Source organism: Lampris incognitus, chromosome 3 (genome assembly GCF_029633865.1).
Source record: "Lampris incognitus isolate fLamInc1 chromosome 3, fLamInc1.hap2, whole genome shotgun sequence".
In the NCBI taxonomy this organism is placed as follows: Eukaryota; Metazoa; Chordata; class Actinopteri; order Lampriformes; family Lampridae; genus Lampris; species Lampris incognitus.
Window position 1 is genome coordinate 14,249,930 of NC_079213.1, and position 22,696 is coordinate 14,272,625.

The window sequence follows — 22,696 nt, forward strand, 5'->3', positions numbered from 1 at the left end:
ATTGGAACCTATACTGAGGAATCATCGATGCTGTGGCATTATATGTAAAAAAATATTTCATTTTAATATGGGGATTGTTCTATGCAATTGTTTTCTATGACTAGTTGTGAATATCTGATGCTATCGTTTATTTATAATGGATTTGCTGATTTTAACGATATTTATGCCGTGTTAGAATTTACCTAATTATGCACATATCCACTTACTTGACTGCACCTGTGTCAATTATCCAGGGCTGCTCTGATTGGCTGGCAGATGGCACTAGCCTTGCTAAGTCTGTGAGCTGTCACTTGTTTTTACATGCCCTGAAGAAGATTGTGAGTTGAAACGTGTATGCGTTAAGCCCATTTAATAAGGCTTTTTAATTTTTGCATAGCAGTGTGCCGTGATATTTTTTTGGTCATGGCTTATTGGTCACAAAGCAAAGTACAAGTCTAACCTCTCCCTCCTGGTTTTGGTCTCATGATGTATCCTTAGATCCAAACAGCACCTGTTTTTTGATACCTGTGTTCGTGAAGTAGCACTCCTCAACCAATCTACTGGTGTTGCTCTCTGTATTGCTCAAGATCTGGTGCAAGTTAAAAAAAAACTCTCCCTCGGTCTATTACTCCTTTTGGGGGGGGATCCCCCCCCCTTTTCTCCCCAATTGTACTTGGCCAATTGCCCCTCTCTTCCAAGCAGTCCTGGTCATTGCTCCACCCCCCTCTGTGAATCTGGGGAGGGATGCAGGCTACCACGTCTCCTCCGATACATGTGGAGTTGCCTGCCGCTTCTTTTCACCTGACAGTGAGGAGTTTCACCAGGGGGACATAGTGTTTGGGAGGTTCACACTATTCCCCCCAATTCCTGCCCCCCCAAACATGCACCCCGACTGACCACAGGAAGCGCTAGTGCAGTGACCAGGAGACATACCGACATCCACCTTCCCACCCGCAGACACAGCCAATTGTGTCTGTAGGGACGATGGCCAAGCCAGAGGTAACACGGGGATTCGAACGGCGATCCTCGTGTTGGTAGGCAGCAGAATAGACCGCCACGCCACCCGGATGCCCTATTACTCATATTTTATGCTCACTCATTTTCTTCTTTTAATTCAGTATTATCATTCTTTTCACTACTGGTCAAAATTTCTGTTATTGACAGTAAAAGAAAATGTGAGATCATAAAAATTTGTATTGTCCAAACAAAACTTCTCATCTTCAAACTTCAGTCTTTCTTTTTACGCCATAGTTTTTCACTTTGCACAAATTTCCCTTAACAGTGGACACCCCTGTATATCTCTTTATCTCATCTTGCAAATTTGATGAAATAGTCCGCCTCCAACTATGACTCAGCAGCTTTTCATCGCTGGTCCCTGTACACTTGTGAGCAAATGTCTCCTTCTGAGAGCGAGAGAGAGGCTAATGTAATCTGTTATTCCCTGGAGCCATTTTCGCCACGATATCTTTCTCCTCCAATCATGACTCGGCGTGTTTTTTATCTCCACTTTCATTCGTTTCTCATTCTGTCCGTCGTCAGCTAGTTCTAACAGAGCCTGGCGCAGGACTGATGGATAGATGGACAGATGGACAAAGGTTGAGTGATGAGGAGAAGGAAGAGGGGGAGTGAAATAATAGTGCGTTGATTAGATAAGGTAGGAGTGTGTGAAGAGAGAGAGAGAGAGAGAGAGAGAGAGAGAGAGAGAGAGAGAGAGAGAGAGAGAGAGAGAGAGAGAGAGAGAGAGAGAGAGAGAGAGAGAGAGAGAGAGATCCATAGTTGGCACAGAAACAAATGAGCTGAGGTCAGCATTCCTGACAATTAGGGAGATGCAAACAAAGAATGGAGGAATGGAGGGGGGAGGTGTGTGGGCTGTAGGGAGAGTGAGGGAGGGAGGTGAATGAGAGTGATGGAGAGAGAGAATACAAAGGGGAGGGAGAGTTCCTCTCATTACATTTCCTTCTTTCTTATCTTGTTTCTCACTCCCCTCCATCGTCTCTACTCAGAGAGGGAGAGGTGGAAGGCAGATTATTAAATATGTATATGAATGGTATGATAAGAGACCGGTTGAGGAGGGGATAAAGAAAGAAGAAAACGAAACAAAAAATCTATTGTGGTTGTCAGAGGAGATTGAGTGGATCGGCAGGCGAGGGCACACGCCGTTCATTCACAACACAGTGGGTCCAAATCCAGCTCCAAACTTTCGTCTCGTGCACCCCGTGAACTCTGTTTAAAAAAAAATCAAGGCAATCTTCTCTCTCTCTCTCTCTACCTCTACCGCTCTCTCTCTCTCTCTCTCTCTCTATACCTCTCTCTCCCTCTCCCTCTCTCTTTCTGTCTCTCACCCTCTCTCTTTCTCTGTCTCTCCCTCTGTCTTTTTCTCTGTCTCTCTCCCTCTCTCTCTTGCTCTCCCTCTCTCTTTCGCTCTCTCTCTTTCGCTCTCTCTCCCTCTCTCTTTCTCTCTGTCACCCTCTCTCTCACTCTCTCTCTGTCTCTCTCTCCCTCCCTCCCTCTTTTTCTGTCTCTCTCTCCCTCCCTCCCTCTTTTTCTGTCTGTCTCGCCCACTTGCTCATTCACTCTTTCTCTGTCTCTCTCCCTCTCCCTCCCTCTCTCTTTTTCGTCTGTCTCACCCTCTGTCTTGCTCTCCCTCTCTCTCTTTCTCTGTTCATTGTTGAAGTTTTGTTTTATGTGAAATAGAGTTGTTCAAAATTCAATTCTCTCTTGCTCTCTCTCTCTCCCTCTCTTGCTCTCTCTCCCTCTCTTGCTCTCTCCCTCTCTCTAAACTAATAAGGCAGAAATACCATTAAAGTAATAGATGTAAACATTCAGATGCGACCATTAGAGGCATCTTCTAGAGCTCACAGACGATAGCAGAGAGAGAGAGAAGGGAGGGTGAAGAGAGAGAGAGAGAGAGAGAGAGAGAGAGAGAGAGAGAGAGAGAGAGAGAGAGAGAGAGAGAGAGAGAGAGAGAGAGAGAGAGAGAGAGAGAGAGAGGCCGAAGAGGAAAGACAGAAAACATCAGACACGGATGCAAGAAAGACATGAAAAGAAAGCTGAACAGTACTGAGAAAGGACTGATGGAAGCAGAAGAAAAAGAAAGTGTCTGTGTATGTGTAAGATATCCAAAATGTAAAAAGAAAAAAGGATGACTGGAGAGAAATCGAGTAAGTAAAAGATAAAAAGGAGAGACGGCGGGGGGAGGGGAGAGAGGATTATATGGATAAAAGAAGGCGTTTTTGGAAACGCAGAAATCAGGAATAAAACAAGCTAAAGTAGAACCGGATGACAGGGCAGACGAGACTGGAGGAGGGGGGGGGTCATATTATATATGGAAATAAGGACATTTTAGCCGAGGGGGGGGGTGAAAGAGAGAGAGTGAAGGAAGGAAAGAGAATTGGTCATGGCCATAAAGCCGTGGTGAGGAGGTCCAGATTTTTGGGGGGGGGGGGGTATGGATGCAGAATGAGACACGTATGTAGGAAAGACATCGAAACCATGTGAGAAATCTCAGTCATCATTAGAGCGAGCGAGGGAGAGAGGGAAGGAAAAACTGCGTATGAAACGCTTGTGTGTCTTTTTAAGGGCTGGGGAGGCTTAGACATTGAAACCATATTAGAGAGCTCAGAGAGGGAGAGTACTAGATCCTTACACGGCTGTAAGGACAATTTAGATAAAGGCAGGACCGTACAAAGCTCAAAGGTGTGTGTGGGGGGGGGCAGGCGAGGAGGGCATGGAAGTGTATGTCGAGGGGCAGATGGAGAATCCTACCTGTCAGAGAGATCAGGGCCCCCCTCTGGAGACAGCTTATCCTCTCAATTTAACCCTCCGTGTCGCTCTTTCCTTTTACTTTTTTTTTAACTCCATCTCTTCGTCACACCCCACACTCCACACATATAACTTAAACGTCATCATTCCCTGGTTTTAAAGGCTGCATTATAGTATACATTATAGACATTATAGTATACTGATGCAAGTTCTGAACAATGGAGGTCTCTATACCTGCTTGGTCATCACATCACATCGACATTACTAACGGTCATTTCTCAGAATGTTGTTGTGTGTAGATATCTCATGAAAGCTCCAATAGTCCTCCCCAAAATATCATCACATTATTGATGTTGAGGTGTTCACGCTGAAAATGTTGTGATACTTTTGACTATGCCCAGCCCTAAGTTTAGGGTTAGGGTGAGAAGAAAAAAGGAAAAGAGAAAGCCTAACAAGAACACAGATGGAAAGAGGGAGTGCAATAGGGAGAGAGTGAGAGGAGCGAGAAGGGGGGGGGGGGTGAGGAAAAGTTCGGTTGAGTAATGTGATGCCCTCCGGGCTACCGGAGATCAGGTGGTGGGGAAGGGTTATATAGTCAGTGTGCAGCCCGGCTAGCTCAGTCGGTAGAGCATGAGACTCTTAATCTCAGGGTCGTGGGTTCGAGCCCCACGTTGGGCGGTGGTGTTTTGCTCAGTCGACTCTCCCACACAGTCACGTGAACTATATCATATCAGCCTGGCCAGGCTCCAGCCTTGTGCAACCCCGAATTGTATAGGACGAGTACGGTAAATGGAAAGAGTGAGAGCACTGGAGTGCTACCCGGATGCTCTTCCAGAGCAATGAACAGGATTTGGACTGCACAGAAATCAGAGTGACTGCAATGCAGTTGTTTGGTTCACCTCGCAAGAGAGAGAAAAGACACTAACTTGTAGAGCAGATATAAGGGACAATATGCCATGGAGTGCAGATATTAGCATATAGTATATACATATATATTTATATATGTATATATATATATATTTATATTGTGTGTGTGTGTGTGTAACGACCACGGATGACTAGACTTTGGCTAACGGGTTGGCCCCTTTAGTTGACTGGTTAGCGTAGTCGCCCATGGTGCGGGGAACCCAGGTTCGATTCCCGACTGTGACTGAATTTGCTACATTGCACATTAATGTAGTGAATTCAGGGGGCAGCCGGGAATCCGCCGCAGCTGGGAACCGAACCCAAGTAGCCCAGACCACAGGCGACTGTGCCAACCAGTCAACCAAAGGGTCCAACCTGTTAGCCAAGGGCTAGCGAGTCTAGTCATCCGTGGTCATTACACTACCCCCCTCCTTCCGGTAGCGTGTGCGCCCAGAGGCATGAGGGAGCTGATATGCTGAAGCGCGGGGATACACTTCCTGAAGGAGGGGGGTAACGTAATGACTGCGGATGACTAGACTTACTAGCCCTTGAGTAATGGGTCGGACCCTTAAGTCGACTTTTTAGCACAATCGCCTGGGGTCTGGGCTACCCGGGTTCGATTCCCAGCCAGTGCACCACAATGTAGCGACTTTAGGTCACAGCCGGGAATCGAGCCTGGGTTCCACGCACCATGGGCGACTATGCTAACAAGTCAACTAAAGGGTCTGACCCATTAGCCAAGAACTAGCAAGTCTAGTTATCTGTGGTTGTTACACACACACACACACACACACACATATATATAGTAGCAAATTCGGGGGAGCAGCTCAGCCGGACCGTCACAGCTGGGACGCAAATTCGGATTTCCTGCACCACGGGCGACTACGTTAACCAGTCGACTAAAGGGTCGGACCCTTTAGTCGACTGGTTAACGTAGTCGCCCGTGGTGCTGGAGCCCCAGGTTTGCATCCTGGCTGTGGCGATTCACGGGGACGCGAATCCTGAAGGAAGGGGGCAATGTGATGATCACAGATGAATAGGCTCGGTAGCCCTTGGCTAACAGGTAGGACCCTTTAGTCGACTGGTTAACGTAGTCGCCCGTGATGCGGTAGATTTGGGTTCGTGTCCCGGGTGCAGTGGTTCCCAGGCTGCCCCCCGAATTTGCTGCATTGGTGTCAGAAATGCGTCCCGGCTGTGGCGGTCCCCTCCATCTGAAGCACTTCCCAAAGGAGGGAGGTAGTGTAACATGCACAGATAAATAGACTCGCTAGCCCTTGGCTAACGGGTCGGACCCTTTAGTCGACTGGTTAACGTTGTCGCCCATGGTCTGGGCTACCCGGGTTCGATTCCTGGCTGTTGCGGTTCCTAAGCTGCCCCCCAAATTTGCTACAATATATATCTATATATGGGTAGATTGACACATGGGTACTCAGGTACCAATACATACTGCAAAATGTACATGATGTTCATTGGGCCATGGGGGACATGGATATGTATGAGTACGCAGGTTTTCTTTCCACATGCTGTGGGCCATCCATGGAGCGTGGTTGCTTATGTCTGACGGAATATGAGAGGCCCATGACTTGTTAAAAAAAAAAGGTGTAGACGTGTTTTTGTGGAGTATACGACCAGTAAATAATTCAAACGGTGAGAGAAAGCTCAAACAAGAAAAACAGAAGCCGAGACGAGCGGTGTGGTGAAGAGGAAGAGGCAGACGGAGACAAATAAACACTATTCCACAACTGTCATAACAGCAGGAGAGACTGTGTGTGTGTGTGTGAGTGTGTGTGTGAGTGTGTGAGTGTGTGTGTGTGTGTGTGTGTGTGTGTGTGTGTGTGTGTGTGTGTGTGTGTGTGGTGTGTGTGTGTGTGTGTGTGTGTGCATGCATTTCCACACTTCAGGTGCAGCGGGGCCTCTGAGCCCTATACTTATGTGGTTTGAAGAAAAACTGTTTACTTTTCATGTTTAAGTGTGTGTATATATGTGTGTGTGTGTGTGTGCTTTTTTAAGAGTGTTTTTAGTAAAGGAGTAAATGAATAATGTGTATGTGCAAGCCATGGGTACGGGGGTTGGATCTACTCAGCTAGACTTGTCAACCCAAATTTGCACACAAAACGTACAAATAATCTTTTTCACATTCATGCGCGCGCACACACACACACACACACACACACACACACACACACACACACACTTTCTCGGCATCTCTCTTTGTGTCTCCTGTTAAAGGCACGCACATACACGCGTACACATACATGCGTGCTGTAAATATAGACTCACTCTTAACAACATGTTTCAGAGTTCACAATTTCAAAACAAATGTGCAGGTTTCCCTATTTAGCTTTCAAACAAACACTCAGATACACGAGTGTGAACTTGCACATATATCTTCCTCTTTCTGTCACACATGCACACACACACACTCATGCACGCACACACACACACTCATGCACACACACACTCATGCACACACACACACTCTCTCTCACGTGCATGCATGCACACACACACACGTGCACACACTGTTTGGACTGCTAAGCTCCTGCTCCTTCCAGGGCTCAGTTAGAGGCTAAGGGGATTTAAACCGTACAAGACTGACAGATTTTGCCCGACTCTCTCTCTCTACTCTCTCTCTCTCTCTCTCTCTCTCTCTCTCTCTCTCTCTCTCTCTCTCTCTCTCTCTCTCTCGCTCTCGCTCTCGCTCTCTCTGCTCTCTCTGCTCTCTCTGCTCTCTCGCTCTCTCTGCTCTCTGCTGTCTCACTCTACTCTCTCTCCGCTCTCTCTCTCTCTGCTCTCTCTTTCTCTCTGCTCTCTGCTGTCTCATTCTCTACTCTCTCTGCTCTCTCACTCTGTCTGTCTCTGTCTCTCTGCTCTCTCTCTCACTCTCTTGCTCTCTCTCTACTCTCTCGCTGCTCTGCTTTCTCACTCTCTCTACTCTCACTCACTCGCGCTCTCTTGCTCGCTCTCTCTCTGCTCTCTCTCTACTCTTACTCGCTCTCTCTCTCTCTCTCTCTCGCTCGCTCTCGCTCTGCTCTCTCGAGGCTTCATGCTAAAGCTTGAAGCATAACTATAACATGTGAAACAGATGGGGTAACAAGAGAGGAGAAAGGGGCGGAGGGCAAGAGAAGAGAGGAGAGGGGAATGGATAAAGGTTGGGAGGGGGGAGAGGAGGGCAGGGGAGATGATGGCAAATTTGGGGAAGGGAGGCTGAAAGGAGAGAGCTGAAAAGCCTCCATATCCTACTGTGTGTTTTTATATAGGTGAGCATGTGCAGATTTTATTGTATGTGCACGCGCGCGTGTGTGTATGTGTGCGTTTGACGTGTTTAAGGGTTGTGGTGCAAACAGTTGTATGTGTGTGTGTGTACAGTTTCATGTTTGTCTAAGCCTTTATGGATCGCTCCCTAAGTGGCCGGTTAACAAGCCTGTTAGTCGCTGCATCGGTTAACAAGCTGCACAGCAGGAGGCCTGCCGGGGCATGTGTGTGTGTGTTTTTATGAACTCTGTGAATGCATGTCTTGTATAGGTCTACAATGATTACATAAAAGTAGAGCCAACCCGATGCTACGTACACACACACACTCATTGGTAATGACCCCCCCCAATACACACACACACACGCACACACGTTTGTGTGGAGAAAGGACTTGTGGCAGACGTCCAACACTCTCCTCTTCCCCGCTGCAAATTGACTCCTGAAGGAATGTAGACCCGTGGGGCCCTTCATTGTTAACATACACACACATATTCTGTATGCATCCAGCAACTTGCACAAAAAAAATCATTCTTCATTCTTTTGTTGTAGATATAACCTGATGAGCCAAAACATTATGACCACTCACAGGTGAACCGGTGAACCGAATAACGTTGATCATCTCCAGACAAGGACGGTTCTCCTAGTAGTCGGTGTGCTGGATGCAGGAGAAATGGGCAGGAGTAAAGACCTGAGCGACTTTGACAAGGGTCAAATTGTTATGGCCAGACGACTGGGTCAGAGCATCGCTGAAACGGCAAGGCTTGTGGGGTGCTCCCGGTCAGCAGGGGTGAGTCAGCAGTGAGTGGTGAGTGTCTACTGACAGTGGTCCAAGGAGGGACAAACCACAAACCAGCGACAGGGTGTTGGGCGCCCAAGGCTCATCGATGTGCGAGGGCAATGAAGGCTATCCCATCTGGTCCAAACCGACAGTAGGTCTACTGTGCCACAAGTCATGGAACATTTTAATGATGGTTATGGGAGGAATGTGTCACAACACACAGTGCATCACACCCTGCTGTGTATGGGGCTGCGTAGCCGCAGACCAGTCAGAGTGCACATGATGACCCCTGTCCACCATCGGAAGCGCCCACAATGGGCATGCAAACCTCGGAACTGGATCTTGGTGGAAGAAGTTTGCATGGTCCGATGAGTCCCGTTTTTATTTTAGACCACATGGATGGCCGTGTACGTGTGCACTGTTTACCTGGGGAAGTGATGGCACCAAGATGCACTGTGGGAAGATGACAAGCCAGTGGAGGGAGTGTGATGCTCTGGGCAATGTTCTGCTGGGAAACCCTGGGTCCAGCCATTCATGTGGACGTCAATTTGACACGTGCCACCTACCTGAACATCATTGCAGACCAGATACACCCCTTCATGGCAGTGGTATTCCCTGATGGCAGTGGCCTCTTTCAACAGGATAATGCACCCTACCACACTGCACACATTGTTCAGGAATGGTTTGAGGAACATGAAGAAGTGTTCAAGGTGTTGCCCTGGCCTCCAAATTCTCCAGATCGCAATCCGATTGAGCATATGTGCGATGTACAGGACTGACAAGTCCAAATCAGGGAGGCTCCACCTCACAATTTACAGGACTTGAAGGATCTGCTGCTCAGATACCAGAGGACACCTTCAGGGGTCTTATAGTGGAGTCCATGCCTTGACAGGTCAGAGCTGTTTTGGCGGCACATGGAGGTCAAACAGCATGTTAGACAGGTGGTCATAATGTTTTGGCTGACCGGTGTAATTATCAAAAGAATAAGGGAACCTAACTGGGCCTTCTCATCTTATTTACCCTTTCCTTATTTTCTCTCCCCCTCGCTTTTCCTCCAACTCTCCCTTTTTTGTCACTCCATCTTTCTGTCTTTATCACTCTCTCTACATTAAGACTCAGAACCGTATGAAGTTGATGGCAGACAACTATGAGGATGACCACCTGAAGACCTCGTCTCCTAACTCAGAGCAGCCCAACAACCACAAGCCCTCCCCAGATCAGGTGAGACCTCCGCCCTGAACTGAAGGCCCTTATCTGGGCCCTATATATATATATATATATATATATATATATATATATATCCCCAGGCATCAGCCACAACACCCACACTCAGTTAATCTGAAATATATATTATGTATTTTTAATTTACTAATTAAGATAACTGGATTTTGTTTTATTTTGTTTTATAACTAGATGGTTGTACAAGTACAGTACAAGGTAACTGTCCATAAAATGATTAAAATGATCATTAATAGTGGTTTAGTAAACTATCTTGCCAAAGGGGGACCATCTTAACATGCATCTTTATATTCCTATGTCATGAAAGAGTAGTATAGCAGCAATGATCCAAAAATGTTTTCTCTTTAGGGTGCAAAAAAACAGATTTTTCCAAATATTTGTGATGTTGCAAGCTTCTAACACATCTGATATGTCTCACTCTATCAAATTTACTGCTTTCTGTTTTCAACTTCCTGTTGTGCTGAACTAACTTCCTGCTTCCTCCGACCTCACGCTGCGTTGGGACTGAACTAACCAATAGGACGATGAGGAGGGCATTTGGGCCTAGCCAAGCCGATGCCTTCTTTCCCTCCCTCCCTCCACCCACCATTTTGTACAGAAGGGTGAGCGCCATGTTTTTCTGGATGCTCGCGTTTCGTCATTTCATCCCGCCTTCTTTTCTCTTCTTACATTCATTTCATCTGCATGTGCACTGTCTGTGTCTGGGGTGGCAGTGATACGTTGGTCTCTAACTCCTTTTTTGTTTCATTCTAAACATTATTTTATATTTTTGTTTCTGAAGATTATTTTTCATTCTTCCAACTTTTCCTCCAGCCTAGCTTTGGGAGGTTTTTCCTCATCTCTTTGTCGTCATTTATAAAAGCTCCCTGTGACCAAATACCAGCAAAAAATGCTAAATTTTGTGAAAAAAAAATCATTTGCATGTCAACATCATTCATATCTTGCATGTACACATGTCGATGGCTAGAACTAATTTGCATCGGTACATATTGTTTTGGTGCTTCCTTGGAATTTATGTTTTCAAGTCACATTTTCTGGAATAACCAGCGATAACATAATAACTGGCCTCGCCCAGTACCGGTGAGGGAAGATGGCGGCGTGAATTCACGTTTGCGGCGGTCTCACCCGGTACCGTCCATGCAGTGTCTTTGTCCACGTCTGTGTATAAGTTTGTGTCTTCGTTTGATGGCTGGGAGAGCTGGCGCTGGATCAGCTGGGAGAGCTTGGTCTGCTGCGTCCCGTGGGCCCAGGGACCATGGCCCTGCCCGGAGCTGCGCCCGAAGAGGAAACACCGAGGGCGGTCTGACAGGACACAGAAGCTGGGCAGGCTAAGCTAACTGCTAGCCCATGCAGACCAGCAGTTCCAATAACACCGGGGACGGTCTGGCGGCGGCCTCTCCTGGCGTTGACTGTGTTATTGGTGTCGTCGTGTGGAGTGCGGGGAGGTGTGTTTAGGGTGTCTGGCTGGAGGAGCTGGCGTTGGATCGGCTGAGGGAGCCTGGTCTGTTGCGGTCTGTAGTCTTTTGAACTTCGTTTTAATCTCTTCTTTTTCTTATCTAGTGTAAAGCATCCTTGGGTTCCTTGAAAGGCACGATACAACACTAAGTTGTAGTTGTAGTTGTTGCTGCTGCGTCCAGTGGGCCCAAGGACCACGGCCCTGCCCGGAGCTGTGCCCAAAGAGGAAACACCGAGGGCGGTCTGACAGGAAGCAGGGCAGGCTAAGCTAACTGCTAGCCCATGCAGACCGGCAGTTCTGGCATTCGTTCCCTTGGACAGTGATTTTTTGTTTAGTTTGGATATATGTGTTAGTTTGTATATGTGTGTTCTTGTCGTTTTTGGATGTGTGTTTTTGTGTCTGTGTTGCACTACTGTGCACTGGGGAAACCATATTTGGTTTCATTTCATGAACTTGCGAACATGAAATGAGATGACAAATAAAGTGTTCCTGATTCCTCCTAACATGTAACGTTACCTGTCCACTATCTGTTATTTCTTTTATGGTTTTGTCTGTTGTGCGTTCATTTCATCCAGTGGTCCCCCCCCCCACACTTGTTTCCTCGGCCCTAACGGTTCTCCTCATTCCTTTAACCGTGCCCTTCCTCCTTTACAGCTACATTCCTCAGCCTCTCCTGCAGACATGCAGCGTTTTTCAAGACTATCTTGCCATCGTTTTGTCACCTTCTCGCTTTCCCTTTTTCATTCTTTGTTTCACTGCATTTGTTTCATCTGTTTCTCCCCTTTCTAACGTCATCTTTTTTTTGTTGCATCATTCTCTTGCACATGTCCTGCCTTCCACTTCGCTGCTCCGGTCTCTTTCCGTTCGTTAGTGCCAGTCTGCTCATCGTACGTCCGTGTTGGTGCAGCCGGTTGCGTTGGCGCGTTAAGCGAGGGTCTGTGTGTGGAATGTGCCGGGGGTTCGGTTGTGTCGGGGTATAAATGGCGGGCCGGTATTAAGAGGCTACAGTGTGAGGAGGACCACGTCGTATGAGTACCACATCGTATGAGTACCACATGTTGCTTCCCCGGACGCTCAGCCCGGCCCGGCTGCTGACGAGTTACTCCGGCGGGACCTCCCGTTGGGATGCTGAGGCCGCTCAGGAACGCTAAAGAGGCTAGGTTTGACACCGGTAATTAATTAGTGGTGGCACTCCCCTGCTGTGGGAGGCAGGTCAGCCAGAACACACTTGCACACACATGTGAGCACGCACGCACGCTCGCACACACACACACACACACATACACACACACACATACACGAAAGTCATACGACACCCTCCGACTTTCTGTCTTTCTCTGTTTCTTGTTCTTTTTCTACATGAGTGGTTGCATGCAGCATGGAGACACACACACACAGACACACACACACACACACACACACAGACATGCTTTCCTAGGTGCATAAAGGTGTGTAATTCGCCATAGTTCATTGCATTGGAACAGTGAGGGATTGTCTCGCTTTCCATAAGAGGGATATCACATTGCAGATTGAAACACTTAAGCAGCAACTTTTTGCAGAGCGGTGCAGAAGAACCTTCTTTACACGTGTACATAAACACACTCACACTCACACACACACACACACACACACACCATACACTCCCTGATAAAATCAGGTCTTTATATCTTCAGAACAACTTTGGCGCTCGCAAAAAAGCTTGCGGTGTCGTGCACGCTTCTATTGTAGGTCTGTTGTTTCTGTTCATGTTTTACAAATTGGCTAATTACCATTAAGTGGCTTTTTTATGTAATTAGAGCTCTAATTTTCTCATCAAAACCTACAATAGAGGCTCTCCCACCCGCTGAATTTCTACACCTAGTTCTCTGTGTGTAGGTTTTACTTGTTGTTTGTTTGTTTTAGTACGGGTGGTGTGATGGTGAGGGTGTGGTGGTGAGGGTGGTGTGGTGTTGAGGGTGGTGTGATGGTGAGGGTGGTGTGATGGTGTGGTGGTGAGGGTGGTGTGGTGTTGAGGGTGGTGTGAGGGTGAGGATGGTGTGGTGGTGAGGGTGCTGTGGTGGTGTGATGGTGAGGGTGCTGTGAGAGAGGGTGGTGTGGTGTTGAGGGTGGTTAGGGTGGTGTGATGGTGTGGTGGTGAGGGTGGTTTGATGCGGGTATGCTCTAAGTTTTCAGCATTGCCATTTTTCCACTTGTTGTTTAGTTTATATTTTTCTTCATTTCCATCACAGCCTCTATTCTTATCCTCTTACTTCCATCTGTCCATCCATCCTTCCGTCTCCGTCATTCCGTTCACAGTGTTTGAAAGCAGGTCTGAAGCACAGAGAAATATTTCTTGGCCTGGCGGCCTGACCAGGGTGTCTCCCCACCTGCCGCCCAATGGCTGCTGGGATAGGCTCTAGCATCCCCGCGACCCTGAGAGCAGGATAAGCGGTTTGGATAATGGGTGGATGGATGGATGGATGGATGGATGGATGGATGGATGGATGGATGGATGGATGGATGGATGGATGGGTGGATTTCCACAGGTTTTGGAAAAGAAAAAAAATTAAAATGGGCAGAAAGTGTCCAGCAGTAAATAACTCTTATCCATACAGTGCTGTTTTGTTTTTTTTTGTTTTGTTTTTTGGCTCCTCTTTTTCTCCCCCAGTTGTATCTGGCCAATTACCCCACTCTTCCAAGCTGTCCCGGTCGCTGCTCCACCCCCTCTGCCGATCCACGGAGGGCTGCAGACTACCACATCCCTCTTCCCATACATGTGGAGTCGCCAGCCGCTTCTTTTCACCTGACAGTGAGGAGTTTCACCAGGAGGACATAGCGCACGGGAGGATCACACTATTCCCCCCAGTTCCCCCTCCCCCCTGAACAGGCGCCCTGACCGACCAGAGGAGGCGCTAGTGCAGTGACCAGGGCACATACCCACATCTGACTTCCCACTCGCAAACACGGCCAATTGTGTCCGTAGGGACGCCCGGCCAATCCAGAGGTAACACAGGGATTCGAACCGGCGATCCCCATGTTGGTAGGCAACGGAATAGACCGCCACGCTACCCAGATGTCCCACAGTGTCGTGTATCTGTAGTTTTAGATGTACTGTCATCTAAATACCATGTGAGTTTTAAGGTTGTAAACAGGAAGCAGTATAGATGTGAGGTGGTCTGGCCTCGTCCCCCTGAGCGGTCCTCACATGCCTCCCTGCGCGGTCCTCACGCACCTCCCTGAGCGGTCCTCACACGCCTCCCTGAGCGGTCCTCACGCACCTCACACGCCTCCCTGCGCGGTCCTTTACGCACCTCACACGCCTCCCTGCGCAGTCTTCACGCACCTCCCTGCGCGGTCCTCATGCACCTCACACACCTCCCTGTGCGGTCCTCACACGCCTCCCTGAGCGGTCCTCACGCACCTCACACGCCTCCCTGCACGGTCCTCACGCACCTCCCTGGGCGGTCCTCATGCACCTCACACGCCTCCCTGCGCGGTCCTCACGCACCGCGTCCAGGCTTTCTGCCCCAGCATCAGACACTACACTCAGCTAATAGTTCTGAAAGGCATAACGCGTAGGATCACTGCTATGGGATCAGCCCGCTGCCATCCTTCACTCCATCATTTGGTTTTCCTGGTCTCTTGCCCTCCCCCGTCTCCTCCTCCTCCGGAGGGAGACGTGCAGTAATGTATTTTGTAATGGGCTGCAGTGCACTGGCAGCTCCTCACTGGAAAATATTGAAACTAAAGCTATTTAAAAACCTGATAACGACCCCGCGCGTGTGTCTGTGTGTGTGTGTCTGTGTGTGTGTGTCTGTGTGTGTGTGCATGTGTGTACGTGCTTTGGGGCATGTCTGTGAGTGTGTCTGTATATATATATATATGTGCATGGGTGTCAGTGAATGGGTAAAAGTGAGTCAGTATGCTTCTAACTGAGCCTTTCAATGTGTACACATTGTGTGTTTGTTTGTGTGTGTTTCTGTCAAAATTGTGTGTGTGTGTGTGTGTGTGTGTGTGTGTGTGTAAGGGGCAGTTGAGAGCTACAGCAGCGGTTTTAAATAGTAGACATCTACTCATGTACACATCAACTAAGACGGTCTGGAAAAATACTACCAGTGTGTGTCAGTGTGTGTTTCAGTGTGTCGGTGTGTGTTTTAGTGTGTGTCAGTGTGTGTTTCAGTGTGTCGGTGTGTGTTTCAGTGTGTCGGTGTGTGTCAGTATGCGTTTCAGTGTGTGTTGGTGTGTGTTTCAGTGCGAGGGAGGATGTGGATGTCTTTCTGTATGTCAGAGAGTGTGTGTGTATGTCAGAGTATGTGTGTGTGTGTGTGTGTGTGTGTGTGTGTGTGTGTGTGTGTGTGTGTGTGTGTGTGTGTGTGTGTGTTTGTTTTGCATGAAGGGGGTGTGGGTGGCAATAAGGTAGGAAGGCTGAATCAGAAGTGACAGTTACATTGATTTCCTGTCAGGTTCAATTGCTGCAGGAATACTGTTAGTGAAGAGCGTGGAACAAGATAGTTTTTCTTTTTTTCCAAAACCCCGTCACCTCCATGTTTTGCTGTTTGTTTGTGTTTTGTTACTGAGCACTGATGCCTAAAAAATAAATAAATATATATATACATACATATATATATACACTACCGTTCAAAAGTTTGGGGTCACATTGAAATGTCCATATTTTTGAAGGAAAAGCACTACTTTTCAATGAAGATAACTTTAAACTAGTCTTAACTTTAAAGAAATACACTCTATACATTGCTAATGTGGTAAATGACTATTCTAGCTGCAAATGTCTGGTTTTTGGTGCAATATCTACATAGGTGTATAGAGGCCCATTTCAAGCAACTATCACTCCAGTGTTCTAATGGTACAATGTGTTTGCTCATTGGCTCAGAAGGCTAATTGATGATTAGAAAACCCTTGTGCAATCATGTTCACACATCTGAAAACAGTTTAGCTCGTTACAGAAGCTACAAAACTGACCTTCCTTTGAGCAGATTGAGTTTCTGGAGCATCACATTTGTGGGGTCAATTAAACGCTCAAAATGGCCAGAAAAAGAGAACTTTCATCTGAAACTCGACAGTCTATTCTTGTTCTTAGAAATGAAGGCTATTCCATGCGAGAAATTGCTAAGAAATTGAAGATTTCCTACACCGGTGTGTACTACTCCCTTCAGAGGACAGCACAAACAGGCTCTAACCAGAGTAGAAAAAGAAGTGGGAGGCCGCGTTGCACAACTGAGCAAGAAGATAAGTACATTAGAGTCTCTAGTTTGAGAAACAGACGCCTCACAGGTCCCCAACTGGCATCTTCATTAAATAGTACCCGCAAAACACCAGTGTCAACATCTACAGTGAAGAGGCGGCTGCGGGATTCTGGGCTTCAGGGCAGAGTGGCAAAGAAAAAGCCATATCTGAGACTGACCAATAAAAGAAAAAGATTAAGATGGGCAAAAGAACACAGACATTGGACAGAGGAAGACTGGAAAAAAGTGTTGTGGACGGATGAATCCAAGTTTGAGGTGTTTGGATCACAAAGAAGAACGTTTGTGAGACGCAGAACAAATGAAAAGATGCTGGAAGAATGCCTGACGCCATCTGTTAAGCATGGTGGAGGTAATGTGATGGTCTGGGGTTGCTTTGGTGCTGGTAAGGTGGGAGATTTGTACAGGGTAAAAGGGATTCTGAATAAGGAAGGCTATCACTCCATTTTGCAACGCCATGCCATACCCAGTGGACAGCGCTTGATTGGAGCCAATTTCATCCTACAACAGGACAATGACCCTAAACACACCTCCAAATTGTGCAAGAACTATTTAGAGCAGAAGCAGGCAGCTGGTATTCTATCGGTAATGGAGTGGCCAGCGCAGTCACCAGATCTGAACCCCATTGAGCTGTTGTGGGAGCAGCTTGACCGTATGGTACGCAAGAAGTGCCAGTCCAACCAATCCAACTTGTGGGAGCTGCTTCTGGAAGCGTGGGGTGCAATTTCTCCAGATTACCTCAACAAATTAACAGCTAGAATGCCAAAGGTCTGCAATGCTGTAATTGCTGCAAATGGAGGATTCTTTGACGAAAGCAAAGTTTGATGTAAAAAAAATCTTATTTCAAATACAAATCATTATTTCTAACCTTGTCAATGTCTTGACTCTATTTTCTATTCATTTCACAACATATGGTGGTGAATAAGTGTGACTTTTCATGGAAAACACAAAATTGTTTGGGTGACCCCAAACTTTTGAACGGTAGTGTATATGTGTGTGTGTGTGTGTGTGTGTGTGTGTGTGTGTGTGTGCAGTGCATGCAGTGAAGAGACCTTATATATGTATGTGTATGTTGCAGCAGTCCATATGCAACATGGATGTGGTCCTCCATCTTTGGAGTGCAGCAGGTATCAAGGCTGCTTGGTGTACAAGCGTTGCTGAATCCTTTAACATTTCACAGTTGCCTCATTCAGCTCAGTGGCGGGGTGCTGGGGTGGACAGAGAGAGGGGAGGGGTATTATCATACTGCGCTGAGTGAAAGGACCCTACTGTCGGACCTCTGCGAGCGTGATCATTCTTCTGTGTGTGTGTGTGTGTTGAGTGACAATGAGCATCGAGGCCAGAGTGAGGACAGACACCACTGGGATTAAATAAACTATCCTACCTAGACCTGCGCGCATACACACACACACACACACACGCAAATCCCTCAAAACAGGCTTCCTGTACTTAAGTCCCGAGTGTGTCTGCATACTTTATCTTTGTGTGTGTGTGTGTGTGTGTGTGTGTGTGTGTGTGTGTGTGTGTGTGTGTGTGTGTGTGTGCGTGTGTATGTATGTCAGGGGTCTGTATGTCAGGGGACTCCTGTCTTGTGTCCTCCAAAATGTGTCTAAATCTGCTATGCTGAATCCTGTGCTCCCACACACACACACACACACACACACACACACACACACACACACACACACAGTCATTAGTCATAGCCACCATGGAACAAATGTCGCTGTTAAAACAAATATCACACCAGGGAATCGGGCTGATACTTATCATCTGCTCTTAAGTCATTCTTCTTCTCTGTCTGCTTCCTCTCTTCTTCTCTTGCTCCACCTGTCTCCCTCTCTCTTGCTCCACCTGTCTCCCTCTCTCTTGCTCCACCTGTCTCCCTCTCTCGTCCTCCACCTGTCTCCCTCTCTCCAGCTCCGTGTCAGCTCAGTACAAGTCAGGTCCACACTTGACACATTTGTGTATTTGCATAACAGGCAACAAGTGGACAAGGATGCGATAGCGCGTTACCAAACCGCAGGCTATGTGAACCCAACGCGGAGGGTTGGTGGCGCTGTTGAGTCGGTGATTAACAAAACAATAACTCAATACACTTATGAAACTTGACTATTGACGAAAACCACATTGCAATAATTCAGAGCAACTGTCTCTTTTGCTATTGCTCTCTACAATACATATCGCATTTGGCTATCACTCAGTTTGTGTTTCTCTCTCTCTCTCGCTCTCTCTCTCTCTGTCCCCCCCTCATTCACTCCCAAATATCCGCCTCTCCCCCTCATCGAAAGGCGCTGTTATTGCTAAATGTACAACAGTACAGAAGAGCCAAATTTCCGTGTAAAAACAAAAGATAGGGTTCGCCCAAGCCTCCGCAGTGTGTGTGTGTGTGTGTGTGTGTGTGTGTGTGTGTGTGTGTGTGTCTGTGTGTCTGTGTCTGTGTGTCTGTGTGTGTCTGTGTGCGTGTGTGCGTGCATGTGTGTGGTCTCTAGAGTTTCCAATAATATTTATGCCCTAGACCAGACAAAGTTTGTTTTTCTTTCAGTCCCGTGACCCACATAACAAGGCGTACAACAACATATAACATATTAAGGGAGTCGTTCAGGAGCGACAACGGGCACAGCACAAACAGGAAGCGGGTCAAACCGAGCTGCGGTCCACATCCCTCGCAAATTCCCGGCCCTTAATATTCCAGCAGCCCCTCGCCGGGGGGGGGGGGAGTTCTGAATAAACCCTTTTCATGTGTCCACGTCTCCTATAGAGTTCCTCGCGTTAATACGCACCACCTGTGCCTCGCCGAGATCCACCAGGCACAGGTACGAGCCCCGCTTCAGGCCGCCGCCACCCACAGCCCGGGAACCGCCGACCTCCCGTTTGCCCCCGCCGCCCTCGCTCCTCTTCCTCCCGCCTTTCCCAGTCTCTCTCTCTCTCTCTCTCTCTCTCTCTCTCTCTCTCTCTCTCTCTCTCTCTCTCTCTCTCTCTCTCTCTCTCTCTGTCACCTTCTCTCTTTCATTCGTTTCCATTCTTTGTCTCTTGCTCACTTTCTTGTTTTTTTTTGTCCTTCCTCTCTCCATCCCTTGCACTTAATCTGACTCTAAACCCCCACTTTCCCTCTCCTACCTTTACTCAATTTCTCTCTCTTTCCCTTACTCATTTTCCCCCTTTCTCTCTCTCTCTCTCTCTCTCTCTCTCTCTCTCTCTCTCTCTCTCTCTCTCTCTCTCTCTCTCTCTCTCTCTCTCTCTCGTAGCGAAGCCAAAACCAACAGATCTTCACTGGTTCTGGATCAGATACAGCGGAGCCCTAATAAGAATTGATAAAGTGTCAGGTCATAAATGGTTTTGTTGGCTTTTTTCCCCCAAAGCCATTACAAGCAAACACACAAACACACACACATGTGCACGCGCACACGCACACACACACAGGCGTGCAGAGCAAGCCGACCTCGCTTCTCCTTTCATAACTTCAGCCGTTGCTCAACTCGGTCGCCTCGCTTGCCTCCTCTTTCACGCCATCATTTTCTTTCATCCGCTGTCTGTCACCTATCAAGTGCTGTGCAGATGCCGTCTGCAGAGGAGTCGCACTAGTGTTGCGGCGAACGCCCTCCTCTGTCGTGCAGTGCGGCTGCAGCAGGGAGCGGGTCAGCAGGACCCCTCCTCCAGTTTCCTGAGCTGGCTTCCTTTCATGCAGACACTTTGGCGCGCGGCATGTTTGGTGGACAACACGAGCTAATTTAGCTTGACCTCACACGCGGCGTTGCACATTAAATACGGGACACAGAGGGGCGGATGTGTCACCGGTCTTCTCAGAGGGGCGGAAGTGTCACCCGTCTTCTCAGACACCCCCCCCCCCGGATTGATTGACGGAAGTAATTTACTGAAATGTTGTCGCGTAGCGTTCAGGTCATCCACACTGGTCTCACGTCCTGGTACTGTGTCAATGTTGAGGCATATGCGTCCGGTAAGGCGGGTTCAGCTGCTTTCCACGCCGTTTCATTGTGGAGCAGGTCATCCCGCGGTCGTGCGGGTCAGCCGGTCCCAGACTGGTTTCGGTTCTGCTCTTGTTTTGAGACTGGTGGTGCTTTGCAGGAACGATCGGACCGGTTGCTTCGCTGGTCTCCAAGACAAATAAATGCAAAGCACTTTGAACAAATTTAATTGTGTTGTTATGGTTTATCTCCACTAATCCCTTATCTCTCTCTCTCTCTCTCTCTCTCTCTCTCTCTCTCTCTCTCTCTCTCTCTCTCTCTCTCTCTCCCCTCACCCCCTTTTTCTCTGGCTCTTTCTCCTGTACCATCGCTCCATCTTTTTTACCTCACCAATCCCTCTTCCCATCCCTCCCAACTCCCTCTTACTTTCTCTCACTTAATATAAATATACTTATATATATGTCTCACCCCCCTCTCTCTTTGCCTTATACCCCCCTCCCTCTCTCTCTCCCACCACAGATTCTCCCTCCTCTCCTGGATCTGAGTCAGAACCGCAGTAAACTGAAGCTGTACATCGGTCACCTGACCTCCCTATGTCAGGAGCGGGACCCAGTCATATTGCAGGACTTTGCCCCGCCCCCCGCCTATCTCCGCTCTGACTCCGCCTCCTGGGAAGCGCAGCTGCGCAGCATGACACAGGAACAGGTGAGACTGTGTGTGTGTGTGTGTGTGTGTGTGTGTGTGTGTGTGTGTGTGTGTGTGTGTGTGTGTGTGTGCACGTGTGCTGTGCTAATGTGCCATGAAAAAACCCTTCCAGTGTGAGGGAGTTTGGTCTGACCCCGGATAATTACCACAACATTAACGTTTGTGTGTGTGTGTGTGTGTGTGTGTGTGTGTGTGTGTGTGTGTGTGTGCGCGCACGGTCTAAATCCCCTCAGCCTCTCACTGAGCCATGGAAGGAGCAGGGGCTTAGCAAACACACTCTGTTCGTGTTGTGTGCATGCACCAGTGTGTGTGTGTGTGTGAGAGAGAAATGGAGTTGTGTGTATGTTTCTGTCTACATATGTCTGTAACAGAGAGAGAAAGTGTTAATATTTGTCTATGCATGTGTTCACGTGTGTTTATGTTTGTGTGTTTGTACATACGTAACCATGTATGGGTGTGTCTATGAGTGTGTGTGTGTGTGTGTGTGTGTGTGTATGGGTGTGCATTCTCGTGTGTGTGTGTTTGACAGGTTTTTGGCACTGCCTCTGACATTATTGAAGAGATCTATTTATGTGGGTCACTCGGTGACAAGTGCTTGGCTGTGGCACAAATACTGTTTGAGACGGTTTCTTATGGGGGAGTGTCAACTCTGTCTCGGCCGGTCGGTCCACAGGTAGAGGAGAGACCTTACTTACTCTACCTCGCCGAGACAGTTGTCCTGTTAGAGGAGGGGAGGGAGAACGAGGTGCGGGAGACAGAGAGAGAGAGAGAGGTAAAGAAAGCAGAACAGGAGACCAAAGAAAGAGGAAATGGAGAGAGAAAAGGTGAGACAGAGGGGGAGTAGAGAGAGAGGGGGGGGGGAATGCTGTCCTGTAAGTCTCCGCTCCTCGCCTCTGTATTCTCCAGGTTCCTCCTCCAGGCTTGTATGTTGGCTTTAATTTCACCTTGTCGCCACGCGTGTTTTCACACGTTTAACTGTAAACAGTTTGTTATCACGATTGGGAAATTATGAAGAAGGCTTGGCTCCACAGGGGTTGTCTCCCTCCATCTCTCTCACTCCCTCTCCCTCCATCTCTCTCTCCCTCTGCTGCCATCTCTCTCTAACGCTCTCTTTCCCTCCATCTCCCTCTTCCTCCATCTCGCTCTCTCTCTAACCCTCAACCTCAATCTGTCACTCCCCCTCTCCCTCCATCTATCTCTCTTGCTCTGTCTAACCCTCAACCTCAATCTCTCATTCTTGCTCTCCCTCCATCTCTCTCTCCTTCTCCCTATCTCTCTCCCTATCTCTCTCCCTCCCTCCATCTCTCTCTCTCTCTCTCTAATGCTCTCTCGTTCCCTCCATCTCCCTCTCCCTCCATCTCTCCATCTCTCTCTTTCTCTCTCATTCTCTAACTCTGTCTCTAACTCTCTCCTTTTCGTCCTTTCTCCGTTTTTACCTCTTTCTTTCTTCCTTTCT

At 48.0% G+C, this 22,696-nt stretch overlaps 1 protein-coding gene and 1 non-coding gene across 2 annotated transcripts in view; both read left to right on the forward strand.

Annotated features, from left to right (window-relative positions):
• Positions 1 to 22,696, forward strand: part of LOC130109178 (ELKS/Rab6-interacting/CAST family member 1-like) — a 209,018-nt gene that overhangs the window by 168,839 nt on the left and 17,483 nt on the right. The window contains exons 19-20 of the mRNA XM_056275934.1: positions 9,794 to 9,901; positions 21,055 to 21,240. Of these exons, the coding sequence (XP_056131909.1) occupies positions 9,794 to 9,901; positions 21,055 to 21,240 (294 nt within the window). The remainder of the gene's footprint in view (positions 1 to 9,793; positions 9,902 to 21,054; positions 21,241 to 22,696) is intronic.
• trnak-cuu (transfer RNA lysine (anticodon CUU)) lies at positions 4,347 to 4,419 on the forward strand. Its single transcript has one exon. It is a non-coding gene; the product is annotated as a tRNA-Lys (tRNA).